We start from the raw sequence: 21,924 nt of genomic DNA on the forward strand, positions 1-21,924 counted from the left end.
TTTAAGCACATTTCAAGCATGGCCCCTTCTCTCTTAGAGAACACTTTAACATTTTCAGTGTATTGCACAATTATATGTTTTGTACTTATGAAAATAAAATCTTACCCCGTTCAGAGCAGATTCTGGGGCCGCCTCCTCTTCGCCCTTTCCGTCTTCATCAGGCTCCGCTGTGAGACACATAGAAAAGCCAAGCATGAAATGTCAGATGTTGGACTGGAAGCTTGACACTACACACAAGAGCTAATGCACTACACTTTGGCCATAGAAATCGTAACAGGTGCAACAGAGAGACACTTCCAGCCCCATGAAAGGGAGACGTGTAGAACAAGGTACTGACAGCTGCTGCAGACAGATCCGCGTGCTTCTGGGATCCAGGGTAAATGTGTGAATTTAGGACACCGTAACAATGTACTTACACCTCCTGGAGACACGCTCCCTACGCCTGCATGTGCTGGCTACATGGAAGTATTCAGGAGACCTTGACGAGTCGCCCACAACCCCTGGGGTCGGTTTCCTGTGTCCCTCGGGTCCTGGCTACACGTATACGACTGGGATCCGTTGACAAGGGACCCTGGTTCCGACAGTCCGCTTCCCGAATCACTTGGTCCCTGGCTACATGTATACTGACATTTTCCATTGTCTAGCTCGTGTTTCTTCAACGTAGGGGCTTATTTACAAGCCCCTTGCGCCACTTTTGCGTCACTTTTCCCATGTTAAAAATTATGCTACAGTGGTGCAACGGGCTTGTAAATAAGCCTCCTAGTTTGGAAAATATACTTTTGATCCTCTTCTTGGTTAATGATATAAACTGGATACTGTCAGATCAGATGGGCCAGATAGTCAAGGATAATAGTTCTAGTAAAGCTAGTTATTACCTTGGCCCAAAGCGATATCCATGATAACAGGGGTCTCACAAAGAGGAGATCTTCTATAAACTGCAGGTGAACCTCATTATGAACTATGGTATTTGCTGCACAGGGCGCCAAACATAGAAGCCGTTTACAAATGTCTTTTGCTCTATTTGCAGGGCATAGCCGTTAGTATGGCCCCAGAGACAAGCCCCATACGTAGTGGTAGTCATGATGGAGCAAGGATTCGCACGTTACGCGACTTGCTCGTACTCATGAACCTCGAATAATTATAATACATTAATTCAACCTGTTCGTCTTACTAATTTCCCCTTTATTCTGACATTTTGGGTGTCCCAGAGACGCTTGCATATGTGTGTATTAACCTTAATAACGCTTGTCATTAAAATGGCCGCGGCTTAGCGGGGTTTTCTTCTGCGTATGTGTTGGTCACACTCACGTGACGTGACGTATTCGCAGTCCTGGTGGGAATCTTTTGCACTTGCGCACTAGCATTAAGATGGCCGCTTTGTGTTCTCACATGCCGAAGCTTGCGCTGCTGCTTTTGCGCTACTGTTTCGTGTGCCTCAAACATTAATGCTATAGTTATTATAAAGTAAGGGGTATAGAGTAGATATTCATGGTATACAGTGTATTCATTTTTTCCTGTATTTCTAAATAGTTTTTGCTTACTTTCCATGTATCGCATTCTTGGGGGTCTGAGGAGCTCTCGTGACTCCATATTGAACAGCCCTTCTGCGCATGACAGTCCTCTGCCGGTGGCATTGAAATTCTGCCAACCCGAAGTCCCAGCCAAGATGTGCCTGGGAAGATGCACCTTCGCCTAGCAGAAGAAGCTGAATTGCTTTCAATGTATCATAATTCATAGATGTACTATTGTAATAAGAATGTTAGGTCATGGGAACCCCAAATTCAATAGGCGGTCCCAGATCATGTAAATGCAGGCTTGTAGAAATGAAATATGATTGGTGTGTTGACCTTTCCTACTTGGGGACCAATCAAAATTTTATATTCTTGCACTTGCAACATTTGGGGGGTGGTACACTGACCCGAAAACAGTATAACTAGCCTAGGTTTAGCTAGAGAAATTGTCCGACTTGTCCGAATAGCTGACCTGTCACTGACCCATCGCACTCAATAGGTGACATGATACAGAGGGCTGCGGAGCACTCTGTCCGAACTTTCCATAGACTCGAGAGGTTTTAAACCTTAAAGTGCTGGCGGAGCACTTTGCTGGGGAATTCGAAAACCCAATCGGGGTTCTGACTGATAGCTGCAGAGAGGGTGGAGCGCAGGCTTTGCTTCCGAACTGCGGGTGCTGGTCGTACCTTGGTGATCCTGTCCTGATCCTAATCTGGGTTTCCTGTCCTGTCCTGGGGTGTCCCTTTCGTCCTTGCTGTCCTATTGGCGACTGTCCTTCCTCGGGGTTCCTCCTGTCCTTAACTGACCCGTGGCCAGGGTTAGTCTTCACATCACTCTAGGTAAATATAGTGCTGAAAAGTCTACTCTGCACCTTCTATACATTCCTTTCTTTTGCTTTAATAAAGAAATTTCTTTGCATATTGATTTTCCATGCTTTCCGCATTGCCAGCTGAAAGATCATACTTTATGATTGTTATTCTAGCATGCCCCCTGTTTTCCCCGTTCACTAGCCACTTCATTTTAAGTCTAAATTCTGAAACTGCTGTCTAGCATGTTCCCTGTTCTTACCTCCCTTTAGATTCACAAATGGTTGGTTTTATTTACTTCCTTTATGGATACGTGCTCTTTGTAATTCTGGTTATCGATTGCTTGCTCGTTGTAAACCTCATGTTTTCTGAGCTTGATGAATTTTAGATAAAGGTTTTCGAAACTTCTTGAGTTTGTGGTTATTATGAAATACAATATTGAATATATAAAGTATAGAGGTTTTGGTGTCTGCCTTTTTCTCCACAGCTAGCTCCCTGATCCGTTGTGGTCATTAGGTACCCGTAATAGTGGAATGGTAAGTCGGGTACACAGGAAATGAAATAGGAAGGAACTGGGATACTGGTAGCTAGAGCGTAAGGTCACCTGATATATGAGTATGGTGAAACCAAATTTTATGGGCCCGAAACGTGTATGGTAAAATTAATTAGTCGGGTGACCTGCGCGCTCTATCAGTATTTTTCTGGTAGCCAGAGGATGGTTAGGGACTAGCTGAGTAAAATGGTTAGGGACTAGTTAAAGTTAGGTAGGACTAGTTAAGATAGGTAGGTCGGATGCTGCTAAACAGATTTTGGCTGCTAAACTGTGAATATTTTTATTGCTGCTAGATTGATCAATCACGTGAAATGTTTTTGCTTTAAAAATTATGAAATGCTTTAAATTGTTTTTCTTGCTGCTATATTGATAAATGTACTAATATTACCCGTTAGTGAATGTTATATGTTTGTCTGGAATCCCCGGGGAATTGAATAGCGAGTGGTGAGGAGAATCCACTTCGCTTTGAGGTCACTGGCTAGAGGAAAATTGGTGCAGGTTAGGCAGAACTGGAAGCGCTAATTAGGGTTTCTGTATGAATAGTTGAATAAACGATAGCAACGAGTTCGCTAATGAAACTTCAGTTGTGATATAACCTAGTAAGGATCACACGAGAAAGGAGTAGTAGGTTCATTGGAGCTTGAGTGATAGCAAAAGAGTTCGCTAGTGAAACTTTAGACTTAGTATATATCCTGGAAAGAGTGGATGAGTCGAAGAAGTAGCAGGTTCTCTAATGCTTGAGTGAAGGGTAGGCAGAAGAGATCTATCCGTAGTGTATGAAAAGTAGACAAAAGCAGTTTACTTGCAGTGAAACAAATCTTTTTTCTAGACACTCTAGTACAGTGGCGAATGTTTCTACGTTGTATATTAAATAAAGCACTTGCACTTTAAGAAATAAATAAAAGTTTCCGTTACCTAGTGAAGGAGGGAGTCAGTTGCGGAGCTGCTCTGACGTCACTCTGTGCCGCGCTGGTATTGGTAGAGACAGCGGGTGAGTAGCAGAGCTGGTATTGTAAAGGAGGGGTGAGCGCAGAAGCGTGAGAACTTGTCTCACGAAAAGGCCGCGCACCCATTGGTCAGAGAATTTTGCAACCGCCGTGTTGATTGGTTGTTGGGAAACAAAAGACGAATTTGGATTGGAAGTGAGTTTGTAAACAGAATCGCTTGCGGAAAAGTATATGTGGCATTCGTATACTCCAGAAACTAGACCAGATCCAAGGTATATTGGGTTTGGAAAAGATAAGTGGAAAGGTCGAAAAAGCGTCATGTACGGAGAAAAAAGGAAAATGACTTTAATGAGCAAAGTGAAAAATTATTTCAAAAGAGACAAGCCTATCAAAACTAGAGAAGGAGTTGTCATCCCGCCACCTAATACCCCCGCATCTTTCGTGATGTTTGATAAAGGGTACCACTCTTGTGTATGGGTGGAGTATACAAAGAATGACGGAATTTTAGCATTTCCGTTACATGGTACATTTAATGGCAGAATTCTATTCAATCTGAGAACCCGAATGAATGATTTGCATCCCAGACCCAGACTGACACAGTACGAAGCTTTAGAGGAATGGGAGATGGAGGCTTTTGAGAGAGACAAGCCCCGAATGGATAAAGGGTTAACCAAATGGTATCCTAAAGTAAAACCTGAAACCCGAGAGAAAAGAATGAAACAGTGGAGGCAGAATATGATAGTAGAAGGATTGTACCCCATGATGGCACTAGGAGACCCGGTGGGAGGGAAAAAGACAGAAAAAACTAAACATTGGGGAACCAGTGGGGATTCGGATGATGATTTGTTGGATGACTTGTTCATGAAAAATCCACCTCCTTATAATGAAGGATCCCGATCCTCTAGTGTAGGGGATGCTTGCTTGAGATCTCCTTACCAGGAAGGGTCTAGATCTGCAAATGTACGAGACGGCTGTCAAGTACCTCCTTATCAGGAGATGCCAAGACCTTTAAGCACAGCAAATCCCTTTATGAAACCTAACTATGGTGAGGGACCAAGTATGACGCATCCAACTGCCCCGACCCTGACTCCGCAAATAGTACCTGAAATAAGTCTGGAAAGGATACTACAGGAGAGAGAGCAAGAGGCATTAATTAAACAAAGAACAGAATTAATTCAGAAAATCTCCCAGCTAAATACAAGTCCTGAAGCCCTGACCATCCCAGTAACTATTGGACCTCGCCGACGTCATCAGCCCGCACGCCCTCCTCTCCGCTGACTACATCCTCCTCGGGGACCTTAACTTCCACCTGGAGAACAACAACGACCGCAACACCACCACCCTGCTGGACAACCTCGCCAACCTCGGTCTCAAGCAGCTGGTGACCACCCCCACCCACTACGCCGGACACACACTCGACCCCGTGTTCTCATCCAGCAAGGACATCACCTTCAGCCACGCCATCGGACTCCACTGGACGGACCACAGCTGCATCAACTTCAGCTTCAGAAGGACCACGATCCACCACCACCAACAACAGGTTGCACGCAGAAGCTGGAACAAGATCACAGCCGACCAGCTCGCGACCTCCCTGAGCATGAACCATCCCACCAGCGCAACTAACCCAAGCCAGGCGGCCACCAACCTCACGAAGTGGATCAGCAACTGCGCAGACGACCTCGCCCCTCTGAAGACCCCGCCTAGCAGACCCGGCAGCAAGAAAGCCCCATGGTTCACCAACGAACTCAAGAGCTCCAAGAAGAACTGCCGAGCACTCGAGAAAGCCTGGCGCAGAGACCCAACACCGAACAACATGACTGCCCTCAAGCTCGCCACCCGAAAACACCACCAACTGATCCACGCCACCAAGAAAACTGCATTCAAGGAACGACTGGACAACAACGCACACAACAGCAAGGAACTCTTCAACATCGTTAAAGAGCTCTCCAACCCCAACGCCGGAAACAACGACATCACCCCTTCGCAAGACCTCTGCAACTCCCTAGCCTCATACTTCCACAACAAGATCGCGGACATACACAACAGCTTCAGCACTCAACTGACGCACGTCACGATGGAACCACAGCCCCCCACCACCACCCTCCGCGCCTGGACCCCGATCAGCACCGAAGACACCATCCGCACAATGAACTCCATCCACTCCGGATCTCCGACCGACCCTTGCCCTCACCACATCTTCAACAAGGCCGACGCTGTCATCGCACCCCACCTGCGGGACATCATCAACACCTCCTTCAACACCGCTACCTTCCCGGAGAGCTGGAAGCACGCCAAACTCAGCGCTCTACTAAAGAAGCCATCAGCCGACCCCACCGACCTCAAGAACTACCGCCCCATCTCGCTGCTCCCGTTTCCTGCAAAAGTCATCAAGAAGACCGTCAACAAGCAGCTGGCCGCCTTCCTCGAGACGAACGGATACCTCGACCCCTCGCAGTCCGGCTTCCGGGCCAACCACAGCACCGAGACCGCCCTGATCGCAGCCACCGATGACATCCGAGCCCTGCTCAACAACGGAGAAACAGCGGCCCTCATCCTCCTAGACCTCTCCGCGGCCTTCGACACTGTCTGCCACCGTACCCTAGTGCGGCGCCTCAGCAACGTCGGAATCCAGGAGAAGGCACTGGAATGGATCATCTCGTTCCTCGCCGGAAGGACACAGAGAGTCCGCCTCCCCCCGTTCAGATCAGAAGCCACCGAAGTCATCTGCGGCGTTCCCCAAGGCACCTCGCTCAGCCCAACCCTCTTCAACGTCTACATGAGCCCCCTCGCAGCCATCGCACGCCAACACAACCTCAACATCATCTCCTATGCCGACGACACCCAGCTGATCCTCTCCCTCACCAACGACCCCGCCACCGCCAGAGACTACCTACACGAAGGGATGACAGACGTAGCCAAGTGGATGATGAACAGCCGCCTGAAACTGAACTCGGACAAGACGGAAGTCCTCATCCTGGGATCTTCACCCTCCGCCTGGGACGACTCCTGGTGGCCCCCCACCCTGGGCAGCGCACCCAAACCAACAGACCACGCACGCAACCTGGGCTTCATCCTGGACTCCTCCCTCTCCATGACCAGACAAATCAACGCCGTCTCCTCGTCGTGCTTCAACATCCTGCGCATGCTACGTAAGATCTTCCGGTGGATCCCCACCGACACCAGGAAGACGGTCACCCAGGCCCTCGTCACCAGCCGTCTGGACTACGGCAACTCCCTCTACCCCAGAACCACCGCCAAACTCCAGAAGAGACTCCAGCGGATTCAGAACGCCTCTGCACGACTCATCCTGGACATCCCCCGACGCAGCCACATCTCCGGACACCTGAGAGATCTGCACTGGCTCCCGGTCAACAAGAGAATCACCTTCCGGTTCCTCACCCACGCACACAAAGCCCTACACAACCAAGGCCCAGGATACCTCAACTGCCGCCTCAACTTCTACGCCCCCACACGCCAGCTTCGATCGACCGGCCATGCCCTCGCCTCCGTCCCCCGCATCCGAAGAGCCACCACAGGAGGAAGATCCTTCTCCTACCTGGCCGCCAAGACTTGGAACTCCCTCCTGACCCACCTCCGCCTGACCCAGGACCACCTTGCCTTCAGGAAGAAGCTCAAGACCTGGCTGTTCGAGCAGTAGCGGACCCCCCCTCCCCTAGCGCCTTGAGACCCTCCGGGTGAGTAGTTCGCTATATAAATGCTTCGATTGATTGATTGATTGATTGACCAGTCGTTCCTTTGTATGGGGATAAACGGGGGTGTCCTAAGATACCGATTATTACCCCGGCTATAGTACAGCCAAGAAAAGAGCCCTTAATTGTAGATCATCAGGCAAGCGAATGCGAATCTGTAATTTCCTTGATGGATTTGCCAGTAAGGGAGCTGGAAAGGGGTTCACAGAGAAGGAACACTCCTTTCAGTTCAGGAGAAGTGCAGATTGAGTCAGCTTCTGGTACTAAACGTGCCACTGTAGTAACTCCTGAAGAGATCGAGAGATGGAGTCGAGAATTAGAGAAACTAAATTCCCCGTCGAAACCACTAGATATTTACAAGTTAAGAATAGAATTGGAAGAACTGATGGCTGGGAATGTAGGGTTAGACAGACTCAATACTTTTTCTGAAGAAGAATTGCTGTTTATCTGTAAGAGCATCACTCGTAATACTAGGGTGTTCCATGAGAAGTTAGTGGACACCGCGGCTAGTATGGGAATTGATATTGGGAAATCTAAATCATTGCAAAAACCCTACAGAGCAGAGTTCTCAGACAAAGATCTGGAAAATATGAATGTAGCAGGGAAGAAGGTACAGATCAGAGAATTAGTAAATCTGTTGCAGAAATGGGGAGAACTAGAAAAGTGGAAAGCCAGGTGGGCAAAGAAAAAGGAGGAGAATAGATCCAAACAGATGACTTCTGAGTATGTCTTAAAAGAGGCAGACAAAGCAGAAAAATGATATCCGATGCGAGAAGTGCCCGGTGGAAAATATGTGCACGTTCCATGGTCCAGACAGGATATTGTGTCCTTTACCAATGACTTTCCGAAATTACGAGAGAAACCCGTGGATTGGCACAGGCAGGTAGAAAGATTTGTAAAAGTACAAAAATGCCTGTGGAAAGATCTGGATGGGTTTTTCGATATCGTAGTTCCTGTAGACTTGTGGACAGAATGCAAAATTGCAATTGGTTGGCCTAGTGAGGAATACCCGAGGGATCCTATTACAGGAGCTCCTTCTGATGAGGTAATGAAAAAATACCAGCAAGTAATGTTACATCTGTAAGGGAAAGTGCCTGCAAAAGAAACTGATTGGACCCGAATAGATAGAACTACCCAGGATAGGGATGAGACTGTGCATTCCTATTATGAGATACTGTTACAGGTGTTCAAAATGTACAGTGGTATAGATAACATCGAGAAGAAGGACATGACCCATTTCATTTACAGGTTTGTAAATGGTTTAAGACCTGAAATATGTCAGTGGATCAAAGACAATAAAATCTGTTGGCAGTCTAAGAAAATAGATGAGGTTTTAAGGTACGCGAAGTACTGTGAGGATGAGATGGCTGACAAACGAAAGGCCTTAAAGGAAAAGGTCATGTGGGCACAAGTAAAATTAGCTGAACAACAAGAAAAGCAGTTAGGTAAAATGAATAGCACTACCCAAAACCAAGGAACTGGGGGTAGGGGGAAGCCCAAGGTAAAAATGAGCCGAGAGGAAGCCAAAAAGAAGTTCCCCTGTCACGGGTGCGGACAGATAGGGCACTGGAGAGACGAGTGTCCGTACGCACAAAATAGTAACCCACAAACTAATGATTTAAATCCACAGACGCAGAATGAAAAGCCAAGAAAGACCCAGCAACAGGTAAAAGCGAATCAGTTGCCCCGAGCACCTAGACCGAATTTTAAGGGAAAAGCACAGCAGGGTGAAGACATATAAATTTGGGGAGGAAAGGAGGATAGAAATGCAGCAACTTAACAATTTTTGTTGAATCACACCTTCCTCTGTGATGAACCTTACTGACGGTGCCCTGGGGGGGAGGACAAAGAGTGCATGCTTGGCGCCTCTTTGCCGGTAGACCAGTCGGGGCCATACATTGAAGGAAAGGTTGAAGGTAATGATGTCACCTTTCTGTTGGACACTGGGGCTACCCGATCTACTGTAAGAACAGCAGACGTTCCAAACCTACCCCTCTCGGGAGAAGCGATCCAAGTAGTGGGCGTATCTAATCAATTGATTAGTACCACAGTTACCGAGCCCATGGAGATTACAATAGGGAATTTCAAAGAAATGCACAGATTTGTTGTCTGTGATTCCAGTCCTGTAAACCTACTGGGACGTGATTTGCTGTGCAAAATGAACTGCACCATCTTTTGCACACCAAAGGGCGTCGAAATTCAAACCCCAGACGAAGATGGAATATACAAATTAATGCTAATAAGACCTGACTCAGAAATTAAAAGACTGACGATACAAGATTTACCCGAAGAGCTCCAACAGACAGTGAAGCCAGAAGTATGGGATTTTACCGGAAAAGATGTAGGATTAATGGCGAATGTGGACCCAATTAAAATAGCCATAAAAGAAGATGCAGTTTACCCAAATACTAAACCATACAAAATGAGTGCAGAAGTGAAAGCAGGAGTTGCCATTGAAATAAAAAGATTGCTAGAAGCAAACATCAAACAAGAAGTGTTGAGCAGTCCCTGCAATTCCCTGATAATTGGCATCAAGAAACCTAGTGGTAAGTACAGAGTAGTGCAGGACCTGCGAAAGGTAAACAAAATTGTTGTTCCTTGCTGTCCCATTGTTCCGAACCTAGCGGTGATTTTATATCAGATCCCATGGGATGCTGAATGGTTCACCGTAATTGACTTATGTCATGCATTCTTTTCAATTCCCTTGCACCCAGATAGCAAATTTCTTTTCTCATTTGAATTCGACAGACATGTGTTTGTTTGGAATCGTGTCCCCCAGGGGTACACAGAAAGCCCGTCAATCTTTAATCAGATTCTGAAAAAGTGCCTTGAATCCTTAGTCTTACATGGAGAATCAGTTTTGGTGCAATATATAGACAACCTCTTAGTGGCGTCTAAAAGTCAGGAAGACTGTGTTGTTGACCCCATTGCCTTACTGAACCACTTAGGTGAAGGAAGACACAAAGTATCACCTGACAAACTACAGTTCTGTACCTCTTCAGTAAAATATCTGGGGCACCAGATAGAGAAAGGTATCAGGAGAGTTACTTCAGAGAGAATTAGAATAATTCGAAATATGCAGTTACCAAACACCCAGAAAGAGATCAGAATGTTCCTTGGAGTTGTAGGATACTGCAGTCAATGGATTCTGGGATTTGCAGTCCTAGCCAAGCCATTGATAAAAATGACAAGGAAAGGAGCGAAAGACCCAGTAGAATGGGATGAAGAAAGCATGACAGCATTCACAAAATTACGAGAATGCCTATGTACAGCCCCTGCTTTAGGAATGCCTGACTATTCCAAAGAATTTGCATTGTTTTGTGATACACGAGATAATTGTGCATTGTCAGTCCTAACTCAAGAGCATGGCTTGACTAGACGTCCAGTAGCATATTTTTCTGCTACTTTGGATCCAGTGGCTGCTGTATTACCTGGATGTTTGAAAGCAGTAGCTGCCACTTGCACAAGTCTTGAACAGATTGAGTCCATCATTATGGGACATTCCACATGCAGTTGTAATCCTACTAACCAGAACTAAAACCCAGTATCTCACACCTAGTCGGCTGACTAAATGTGAGAGGATTCTTGTGGGTGCAGCAAATGTAACCATTACGCGGTGTAACATATTGAATCCAGCAACCCTATTACCTGAGTCACTAATCGCAGAAGTACAGGGAGAGGTCGAGCATGACTGCATTGGCCTGACTGAGTTTAGTACCAAACCACGCCCAAATATCAAGGAAATGCCCCTACCAGTGGAAGATTACGAACTGTTTGTGGATGGCTCATGTTTGAGACTCGAGAAAGGAGGCTTAAGTGCTGCCTACGCTGTAGTCACAGTGTCTCGTGCTGTAGAAGCATCCTATCTATTTGGAGTAAAGTCTGCACAAGTAGCAGAATTGATTGCATTGGCAAGAGCCTGTAAAGTTGGGAAAAATAAAAGAGTAACCATATACACTGACAGTCAGTATGGTTACGGGGTTGTGCATGACTTCGGCCAATTATGGCTGCAAAGAGAGTTCCTGACTTCTTCAGGTACTCCTATCAGAAATGGAAAAGTGGTACAAGAATTACTGGAAGCGATCCAGTTACCAAAAGAATTGGCAGTGGTCAAGTGTGCTGCTCACCAATCTGGCGATGACAATGTGACAGTAGGTAATAATTATGCTGACCAACTGGCCCAACATTATGCAAGACATCAAATGTCAGTCAATATCAAATTGGGAGGGAGCGGAAACAGCTGCCAGCTTATGGTGTTTGAAAGTGTACATACGTGGGAAGAGTTGAGAGAGTTACAGGATGCAGCAGCACCTAAGGAAAGGAGAAGGTGGAGAAAGTTTGGGTGTCACCAGAGGAGTGAGGATGGTGTCATTGTACGCCCTGATGGTATGCCTGTATTGCCTGACAGCTTGCTTACTCCTATGGCCAGGCTAATACACGTACACACACACATTGGTATGGATGCCATGGTTCGTGTCTTTCAACAGACATGGTTCAATTCGAAATTCAGGAAGATAGCGGAGAGACTCTGCCAGAGGTGCTTGACATGCCAGCAGTATAATGCTGGGAAGAAAACAGTAGTTGCCCTAGGAAAAATTGGAAAAGCAGAAGGTCCTTTTATCCGATTACAAATTGATTTCATTCAGTTACCCCCATGTAGAGGAATGAGGTACGTCCTTGTCATTGTTTGCCTGTTTTCAAAATGGGTAGAGGCTTACCCGGCCAAGAAGAATGATGCCATCACTGTAGCTAAATTGTTATTACGAGAACTGATACCTAGGTACGGGGTTCCAGTCACCATTGAATCAGATAGAGGTGGGCATTTTCAGAATAAAATAATCGATCAAATCTGTGAAGCATTCAAAATTACTCAAAAACTGCACTGTGCATACCGTCCAGAGGCTTCTGGAGTGGTGGAACAACTGAATGGCACTATCAAGTCGAGACTAGGAAAGATGTGTGAATCTTCTGGCATGAACTGGATAGAGGCTTTACCTCTCGTACTGATGGGAATCAGAAGTATTCTAGACCGAAACACAGGCCTGAGTCCCCATGAGATGGGAAGAGTAATGAGACAAGCATGGGTACCAGGACACAAACTGATAAGCATTTTTGATGATTTGGTACTAGAGTACTGCAAGCAACTGGGTGACCAAGTGTGTTCTATCTCTCGCCAGATTGGGGAAGACGCCGTCGCCAGGCCAGCAACTCCAGTCCATAATCTGAATCCAGGTGACTGGGTGGTACTCAAGAAGCACACTCGATCGAGTTGTCTTGCACCGAAGTGGGGAAAGCCAAGGCAGGTGATCCTGGTTACCACGACAGCAGTGAAGTGTGCAGGAGTACCAAAGTGGATCCATGCCAGTCATACGAAGAAGGTAACCGAAGAAGAGAGAACTGATGCCGAAGGTTGTGCAGCTGAGGGGTCTCCAGATGTTGGTCCTGACGTAGCTGTAAATGAACAACCGAGCACCAGTCAAGATGAATGGATTCCAGTAATCGACCTGACCGTTGATCCAATAAGAACCAGGAGCCAGACGTACTCAGACAGAGAGTGGGATAGTGAGGAGGAGACAGGAATAGAAGGAGATAATCAGATCATCGAAATCCATGTCAAATCTGATGAGGAGGAAGGTCAGATAGGGACAGAACAAGTTATTGACACACCTCCAAGAACTCCTGAGATTGAAAAGGGACAGACAGGAATTAGGGCGAAAGTTCAAGCGGAAGAAAATCAAGGGTTCAAAGTGCTTGAACAGGATCAGATAGAAATAGACGAATGTGTTCAGGATACAGGAAACGAAACATCAAAAAGTCAAATTCAGTATACACCTGAACAAGGCCAGCTTAGCAACCAGGCAAAAGAAACTGAAATAAGACCTGGGACTAGTCAGGTAGACGGAGAAAAGGAAGCAGAAACAGGAGTGCCACAACTGAATGAAAATAAAAGAGCGTTAGACGAAAGCCCAACAACAGTGCCAGTTAAAAGACTCAAGAAGAAAAATACAGAACCGAGGTACATCAAAAGACTGAGACTGAGATTGAAAACAGTAGAAGAGAAGCTTGAGCAAAGGAAACAAGCTTCCAGTAAAACAGAGCTACCTGGAGGAAGCACTAAGCGAAGAAGTGCCCGAATAAAAAGACAGAACGAAAAATACTAGGATCCTGAATGGACGTACTTAGTGTTGGAAGAGTTTGAGGATCTTGATATAAGTGACGAAAGTGACGAAGAACTGACGGCTGACCAGTCTGCCGAAGAAGAAGAGCCCACCTGAAGTTGCCCTGTGTAAGCAACCTGTGTAAAGTTACAAAGAGGGGTTGGAAAGCTTCTTTTGAGCAAAAATGTCTGATTCAAATGTGAATGGAAGACCTAGAGGTAATTGTTGTAAAACATGCTGCAAGGTATGTGTATGTAGTGTAGCCTTAGTGTTAATATTATGGATAGGACTAACAATTATTATTCCTTATATGATGAGTAAAGGTACTGATAGTGACTCTACAAAGACTGTGACAAAAGGCACTGACGAACTGACACCACAAAGTGTAGATGGACATGAGAAAGCACTTAGCGTTAAACAAACAAAAATGGCCTCAGAAGCACCAGATGAGGAAGGACTACATTATCACAGAATCAAGAACAGGACTCATTTAAACGTATTTGCAAACCTTTTAGTACATTATGTAGAAGCAATGGAAATAGAAGATTGTTATGTTTGCATGAAGCTACCTACTTCTGTAGCTGAGGGAGTGACTTACCATCACTTGCCACTAACATATGGAATTTCTTGTAGCATTTTAGCTAGCTTATTCTATAAGAGAGGACCGTTACAGTACTATTACGTGATATTTTCTGAACTTCCTATACGTAGAAATCTGAACCCTGTACATACGAAAAGTGATGTCACACGTCATATGGGAGAATATTTTCTGACTTTAGGTACCATAGACTTAGGTGAAGCACATAGAGATAACATGACCTGTTCATTACATGAACAAGAGAAAATGTTTCTAAACATGGCAGAGAAAAGAAGAGAAAGTTTCCAAAGAAAGGCGAATGATAAAAGACAGAGAATTCCCAAATGGACTGAAAACATGGGAAGCACCTCAAATGGTGAGGCTAATCCTGCTTTGTTGCTGGATTTCGAAAGAAAAGGGAAACTTTGTCTTCACCGAGAAAAGACTAGTTATTATAATAACATTTTAATTGGTTCCAGTCAATGTGAACACAATTACAAGGTAATTGGAGGTTGGGGTTTCAAAAATGGGTCAGAACCTGTGTTTCCCGGAATTTATTATATATGCGGAAACAAGGCTTATTTCAAATTGCCGGATCACTGGTATGGAAGCTGCTATTTTGGAATTGTCTTCCCAAAAATATACCATGTGAGTGAAATTGCTGAAAGCAGTGAAAGCACTAATGGTTTAGTACGTAGTAGAAGAGAAAGTATAGGGGAAATAATGGGTAGTATTTTTAGTGCATTGATACCTTCAGTGGGAGTGGTTCTGAACACACACAGAATTTGCAAATTGTCTACAGTAGTGGATCGGTTATCTACTGACACTGCAAGCGGATTTCTGATGATCAATACCGAAATGGTTGCGATCAGATCTATGGTTTTGCAGAACCGACTTGCCCTTGACACCTTATTAGCAAAAGAGGGCGGAGTCTGTAGAATGTTGAAAGCGCAACATTGTTGCACTTACATACCAGACAAAAGTGTTGAACTCAAAGGGTATGTGAGGAACATTACGAATTTGGAAAAGGAACTCAAACCACTGGAGGTTGATAGTGCCTGGAAGAGACTTATTGATGGTCTCACCTCTGTAGGTCATTGGTTTTCCAATTTAGGTAAAGGTTTGTTGTTTAAGGTACTGATGCCAATTGCTGGAATAGGTTTTGTCATATTCCTCATATTTGTCTGTTGCAAATGTCGCAAACACCAAAAGAAATATACTGTGAACAGAAGAGGCATGAAACGGAGTGTGGATGAGCTTGTATTGGAGGAATTGAATAATCAGATTTATAAAAGGGTGAAAAATTCTCACCCTAACAAAGAGACCAAAGAAAAGTTGAATCGAATGTTGGAAGAGATTGTATTGGGAAAAATGTAAGTTGCCATCTGGTTCTATTGTTTGTGATGATAGTAAATATCATCAAAGAGGGGATTGATGGAGCAAGGATTTGCACGTTACGCGACTTGCTCGTACTCATGAACCTCGAATAATTATAATACATTAATTCAACCTGTTCGTCTTACTAATTTCCCCTTTATTCTGACATTTTGAGTGTCCCAGAGACGCTTGCATATGTGTGTATTAACCTTAATAACGCTTGTCATTAAAATGGCCGCGGCTTAGCGGGGATTTCTTCTGCGCATGCGTCGGTCACACTCACGTGACGTGACGTACTCGCAGTCCTGGTGGGAATCTTTTGCACTTGCGCACTAGCATTAAGATGGCCGCTTTGTGTTCTCACATGCCGAAGCTTGCGCTGCTGCTTTTGCGCTACTGTTTCGTGCGCCTCTAACATTAATGCTATAGTTATTATAAAGTAAGGGGTATAGAGTAGATATTCATGGTATACAGTGTATTCATTTTTTCCTGTATTTCTAAATTGTTTTTGCTTACTTTCCATGTATCGCATTCTTGGGGGTCTGAGGAGCTCTCGTGATTCCATATTGAACAGCCCTTCTGCGCATGACAGTCCTCTGCCGGTGGCATTGAAATTCTGCCAACCCGAAGTCCCAGCCAAGATGTGCCTGGGAAGATGCACCTTCGCCTAGCAGAAGAAGCTGAATTGCTTTCAATGTATCATAATTCATAGATGTACTATTGTAATAAGAATGTTAGGTCATGGGAACCCCAAATTCAATAGGCGGTCCCAGATCATGTAAATGCAGGCTTGTAGAAATGAAATATGATTGGTGTGTTGACCTTTCCTACTTGGGGACCAATCGAAATTTGGTATTCTTGCACTTGCAACATTTGGGGGGTGGTACACTGACCCGAAAACAGTATAACTAGCCTAGGTTTAGCTAGAGGAATTGTCTGACTTGTCCGAATAGCTGACCTGTCACTGACCCATCGCACTCAATAGGTGACTGATACAGAGGGCTGCGGAGCACTCTGTCCGAAATAGACCATAGACTCGAGAGGTTTTAAACCTTAAAGTGCTGGCGGAGCACTTTGCTGGGGAATTCGAAAACCCAATCGGGGTTCTGACTGATAGCTGCAGAGAGGGTGGAGCGCAGGCGTTGCTTCCGAACTGCGGGTGCTGGTCGTACCTTGGTGGTCCTGTCCTGATCCTAATCTGGGTTTCCTGTCCTGTTCTGGGGTGTCCCTTCCGTCCTTGCTGTCCTATTGGCGACTGTCCTTCCTCGGCGTTCCTCCTGTCCTTAACTGACCCACGGCCAGGGTTAGTCTTCACATCACTCTAGGTAAATATAGTGCTGAAAAGTCTACTCTGCACCTTCTATATATTCCTTTCTTTTGCTTTAATAAAGACATTTCTTTGCATATTGATTTTCCATGCTTACCGCATTGCCAGCTGAAAGATCATACTTTATGATTGTTATTCTAGCATGCCCTTGTTTTCCCTGTTCACTAGCCACTTCATTTTAAGTCTAAATTCTGAAACTGCTGTCTAGCATGTTCCCTGTTCTTACCTCCCTTTAGATTCACATATGGTTGGTTTTATTTACTTCCTTTATGGATACGTGCTCTTTGTAATTCTGGTTATCGATTGCTTGCTCGTTGTAAACCTCATGTTTTCTGAGCTTGATGAATTTTAGATAAAGGTTTTCGAAACTTCTTGAGTTTGTGGTTATTATGAAAGTACAATATTGAATATATAAAGTATAGAGGTTTTGGTGTCTGCCTTTTTCTTCACAACTAGCTCCCTGATCCGTTGTGGTCATTAGGTACTCGTAATAGTGGAATGGTAAGTCGGGCACACAGGAAATGAAATAGGAAGGAACTGGGATACTGGTAGCTAGAGCGTAAGATCACCTGATATATGAGTATGGTGAAACCAAATTTTATGGGCCCGATACGTGTATGGTAAAATTAATTAGTCGGGTGACCTGCGCGCTCTATCAGTTACACCCTTGGCTTTGTATATAGCTACCATTTCCTTGATTGGACGGCTACCCAATTTAGAGGAGAACTTAAAAATCCCCTGCTCATTTTGGCTCTAGTATTCAATACATGCTGTGTCCTTGAGCCGTTGCCTGCAAACAGAATCCCCAAATAGCAAAAAGAATCCACTGGAACTTTTGGGGCACTATTAAAAAAAGGTTCTACAAGGTTTCCTTATTTGGCCACTAACCGTGGTAAATGTTTTGGTTTTATTAATAAACATTTTCTTGGCAGCCATATATTTGCCAACAACATTTGGCAATCTCTGCAGGACCACGGGTGTTCTACAAATGAGTACTGCATCATCTGCATAACGCAGCACTTGTATTGGGTATCCTGCAGCCTTAGGGACATCGGCCTGCAGGGACTGTGAAGGGCTGTCCACCCCCATTAATGAAAAGTGAAACCAGCAGTGGTGCCAATATGCAGCCCCGGCGAATACCACACCCTACTTTAAAGTTGTGTATGCATTCTCCTTGGGGCCAAAACGTACTTAACTAGATCGCTTCTGGTAAAGACGTGAAAGAAACCCTACACTTGGTCTGGGTGTACCTAGGGAAATCAGCGATGCCCATAATAAATTATGGTCGACTAGATCTGCAAAACATAGATGGAGTGCCCATCTTGGCCCTGGTATATTTTCTAATTAGGAGCTCAAGATTAATGCATTGCTCTACGGTCCCCAGCTGCTTCCTGAAACCAAACTGTACCCGGGTCAGCGTCGATTGTTCATACGCCCATTCCTCCAGCCTTAACGGTAGGACTCTGCTCATTACCTTCATTGAGGAGTCTAAGAGTAGAATTGGGCGATAGTTTTTAGGGTCTAACTTTTCGTATATAGGTATAACAATAGATGTCTCCCAGGAGGATGGAATACTATCCGTCGATGCTGCATTAAAAACCCTGGTCAAGATAATCCCCCAGAGGTCGGGCATACATCAACTGGCCTGGACCAGGAGCCCGTCCCCCTGCAGCTAGTTTGAATGACCAACTTGACTTCATCAAGAGTAATGCCTTACTTTGCAGGTCCCTATTCCCCTTCTGACCTCCATGTATGCCTTGTTGCATCCTCGGTGTTCTGTCTACAAATATCAGAAAAAATGTGCCACCCAGCTATCACAGGGGACAAAGTAACTAAACTCAGGGATATCACCATCTTTATTTTTTTTAATGGTGCATTGACTGCATCACAGAATAGCGGAGTGTTCTTAATCCCCGCTGCAAGGGCAAGGTTATCCCACGCTTTGTTCTGGAGTGTTTTTAGCCTTGTGTCCCGAGCCTGTTTGTATTGGGTGCACAGGGTCTTACTGACCGAAGTACCCCGCGGAGAGCTACTCAAAGCATGTTTGAGAGACCGGAGGGCTTTAGTGCAGGCCGTATCAAACCATCGCCTTTTGTTGTTCCCTGCGCTAGTAGATGGCAGGTCAGGAGTAGTTTTATGGAGCTAGTAATATGGTTAACATGTTTGACTAGCAAGTTTGGTACAATCCCCATCTGAAGACAGTAAGCAATTATTCTGAGGTTCTCTACTATTTTTTGTAGCGTGATGTTGGTGTCAACGCCTGCCCATTTAACTCTTATACCATTAAGCCTGCTTGCGGTAACGGTGTTTGCGATAGAGAATGAATAGTGCCTCCTGCCCCAAAAATAAAATAACAGTAAAATCAGATTATGATCGCTTAGGGCCGCCATTACTGTGATGGGTGTGCCGCACATATCATTTACTGACGCGGATATCAGTACATGATGAATAATGGAGGTCGCATTCATACCAATCAATGTTGGAACTAACTCTCCATTGGTATCCCCGTCACATCTCAAAAGCTGTGGATCGTATTTGACAATAATGAAGTTCAAGGCTTCACCATACTCATTCTGGCAGAAATGGTGATTTCCCATCGCATCCGGGTTAACCGCCATATGCCTGGGTATCAGATAAAACATAGACCTGGATACTAAAACCTCCTGCCCATAATAAAATATCATTTGTATGTATAGAGCTTAAAAACGATTCCAAACAATGATCAAGTGCCGATGCCAGCCTACTACATGTTAGATCAAAGACATTATTGTAGTAAATTATTATAACCAAATCATTCACCCCCTTTTCCTTCAGCAGCAGTAATTGGAAGTGTGGATCTGGGTTTAAAATCTTTTTGATATTTACGGGAATTTTATTAGAAATAAGTGTCAGTAGCCCCCCTTTTGCCCACCCTGCGTGTGATGCTATTGCTTCTAAACAGTGTGAGGAGAATCCTTTGACATATACTGGTTTCGTACACCATGTTTCTTGCATGCAAATTATATCGAATTCGGATATAAAATTATTCCAGCTAAACAGTCAGAAACTTACAATAAATGGTACACAGTAGACACAAAGAACCATTTTCCACGACTAGAGCAATAGACTCTCTACCGAGGGGATTAAAAAAAATAAAAAATATATCATCATAAATGTGCAGGGCAAGTGTCAGTGCTATCAAACTGAGCATAGCTGGGTCTCCATAGCACCTTAACATTAAGAATAAAAAGACATTTACAGAACAATATCTACACAGAATAACATCCACCCAAAGGGAGAACAGACTAACTCTTAGGTGTGATCTAGACTCACAGCACCGGGGGATGGAGTCTGAAAAGACCGGGAATCCAGAGCTGGGAATTGCATTGAAACTCACGCCCTTCCTCGGGTCCATCTGAGGAATTCATTTAGAGTTATGATGGTGGGAAGATTGTATGTGCAAGTATACAGTGCCAAGCTGGTGCCTGACGCGCTTTGTGCTTAAAGTTGTAATAAAATCCCACCAGGTCCAGACATAGGTCACAGACAGTGTGGGTGCGAGGCGCTACCCTAGGTTGGTTCCTTCATGAATACAAATTAAAGCTGCACTCAGGGGGTGCCTGTGCTGTAACTGCTTTTATGAAAAGAAGCACATGAGTGAGTCAGGCAGTGAGGGGCGCAGATGCTGTCCTCACACTGTATGCGGGGAGAAAACCCCACACATGGGTGAACACCAACCCTGGAGTGGGGCAGACGCTGCAGTTTCTTGGTCTGGCGCCTTGGTGGACCAAAGCATCTCACTTACCCGGGCAGATAAATCCTGTATCACCCTTATCCTGGGTTTCTATGTCAGAAGCCACTTTTCCCATCGAACCAAAGATGGGACCATCTCTTTCCGCAGTTTCTGGAGGCATTGGCTCTTTGTCCAGAGAAGTCAGCATGGGACCATCTCTTCCAGCAGTTTCCGAAGGAGGAGGCTCTTTGTCCAGAGAGGTCAGCATGGGACCATCTCTTCCAGCAGTTTCCGAAGGAGAAGGCTCTTTGTCCAGAGAAGTCAGCATGGGGCCAACTCTTCCAGCAGTTTCCGAAGGAGGAGGCTCTTTGTCCAGAGAGGTCAGCATGGGGCCATCTCTTCTCACAATTTCTGAGTCGGATGCCCCTTTGTTGAACGTCGGCAACATGTAGCCTTCATGTCTAACAAACTCTAGTGAGTATTGGCTGAGGGGCATCAGATAGAAACCTAGAGGGACAAAATAGATTATGGTTATTCAATGCAAAATTAATAAGATATTATGAAGTCACAACACCCAAAATCCTGCATCCTTTCTGCTGCAGCTTGAGTGACGCAAAAATATTTGAGTAGCACCTTACCTTACAGGACCATTCACTGATATTTAAACCTAAAAACCTTGTTGCAAATACAGCAGTTTGGATCAACAAAACTTTTCTTAAGAATTGTATTTGACTTTCTCAAAGTTGTGCCATATCTTCAGAAAGATTGAAAACACTTCTCAGAAACCAGCCCTGTGGCTCTAGTCATACAATCAGAAGTAATCAAAGGTGACCTTTTGCAACAGCCATTACACTTTCAGGAGATAAAGACTTCTAAAGAGTTTCAGTTGGATACAAAGTGCATTCCACGCAAATGGAACAAAATTTGGACACCCTGGATACAAAGTGCATGAAGGTGACTGACAGCGGCAGCACCGCTGACCTCTTGCACAGAGCGTCCATTTAAGAGAATAACCCACAGACTTGTATCCCTTTTTTATAAAGTACCTACTGTAGTTGGCCCATCAGGCGGGTGGGAGTGAATACTCGATGGAGGCCCCCAGCTCCATTGTCAGCCGTGGTTTGAGTGAAATCAGCCATAATGGAATCCACTGAGAAGCCATGGCAGTACTGAGAGAAGCACAGGGAGCGTCACTGCGCTGTCTCAGGGGAACAGGCTGCTGAGAAGTCATCGCAGTACTGAGGGA

At 45.1% G+C, this 21,924-nt stretch overlaps 1 protein-coding gene across 5 annotated transcripts in view; it reads right to left on the bottom strand.

Moving 5' to 3' along the window:
* The window catches only part of SPAG17 (sperm associated antigen 17), a 1,244,773-nt gene that overhangs the window by 588,891 nt on the left and 633,958 nt on the right, over nucleotides 1–21,924 (bottom strand). For all 5 annotated transcript variants that reach the window (XM_078656351.1, XM_078656349.1, XM_078656348.1 and 2 more), the window contains 2 exons: nucleotides 20,751–21,185; nucleotides 106–167 (listed from right to left, as the gene is read on the bottom strand). In XM_078656351.1, the coding sequence (XP_078512477.1) occupies nucleotides 106–167; nucleotides 20,751–21,185 (497 nt within the window). The remainder of the gene's footprint in view (nucleotides 1–105; nucleotides 168–20,750; nucleotides 21,186–21,924) is intronic.

This window comes from Lissotriton helveticus, chromosome 8 (assembly GCF_964261635.1).
Source record: "Lissotriton helveticus chromosome 8, aLisHel1.1, whole genome shotgun sequence".
NCBI lineage: Eukaryota > Metazoa > Chordata > Amphibia > Caudata > Salamandridae > Lissotriton > Lissotriton helveticus.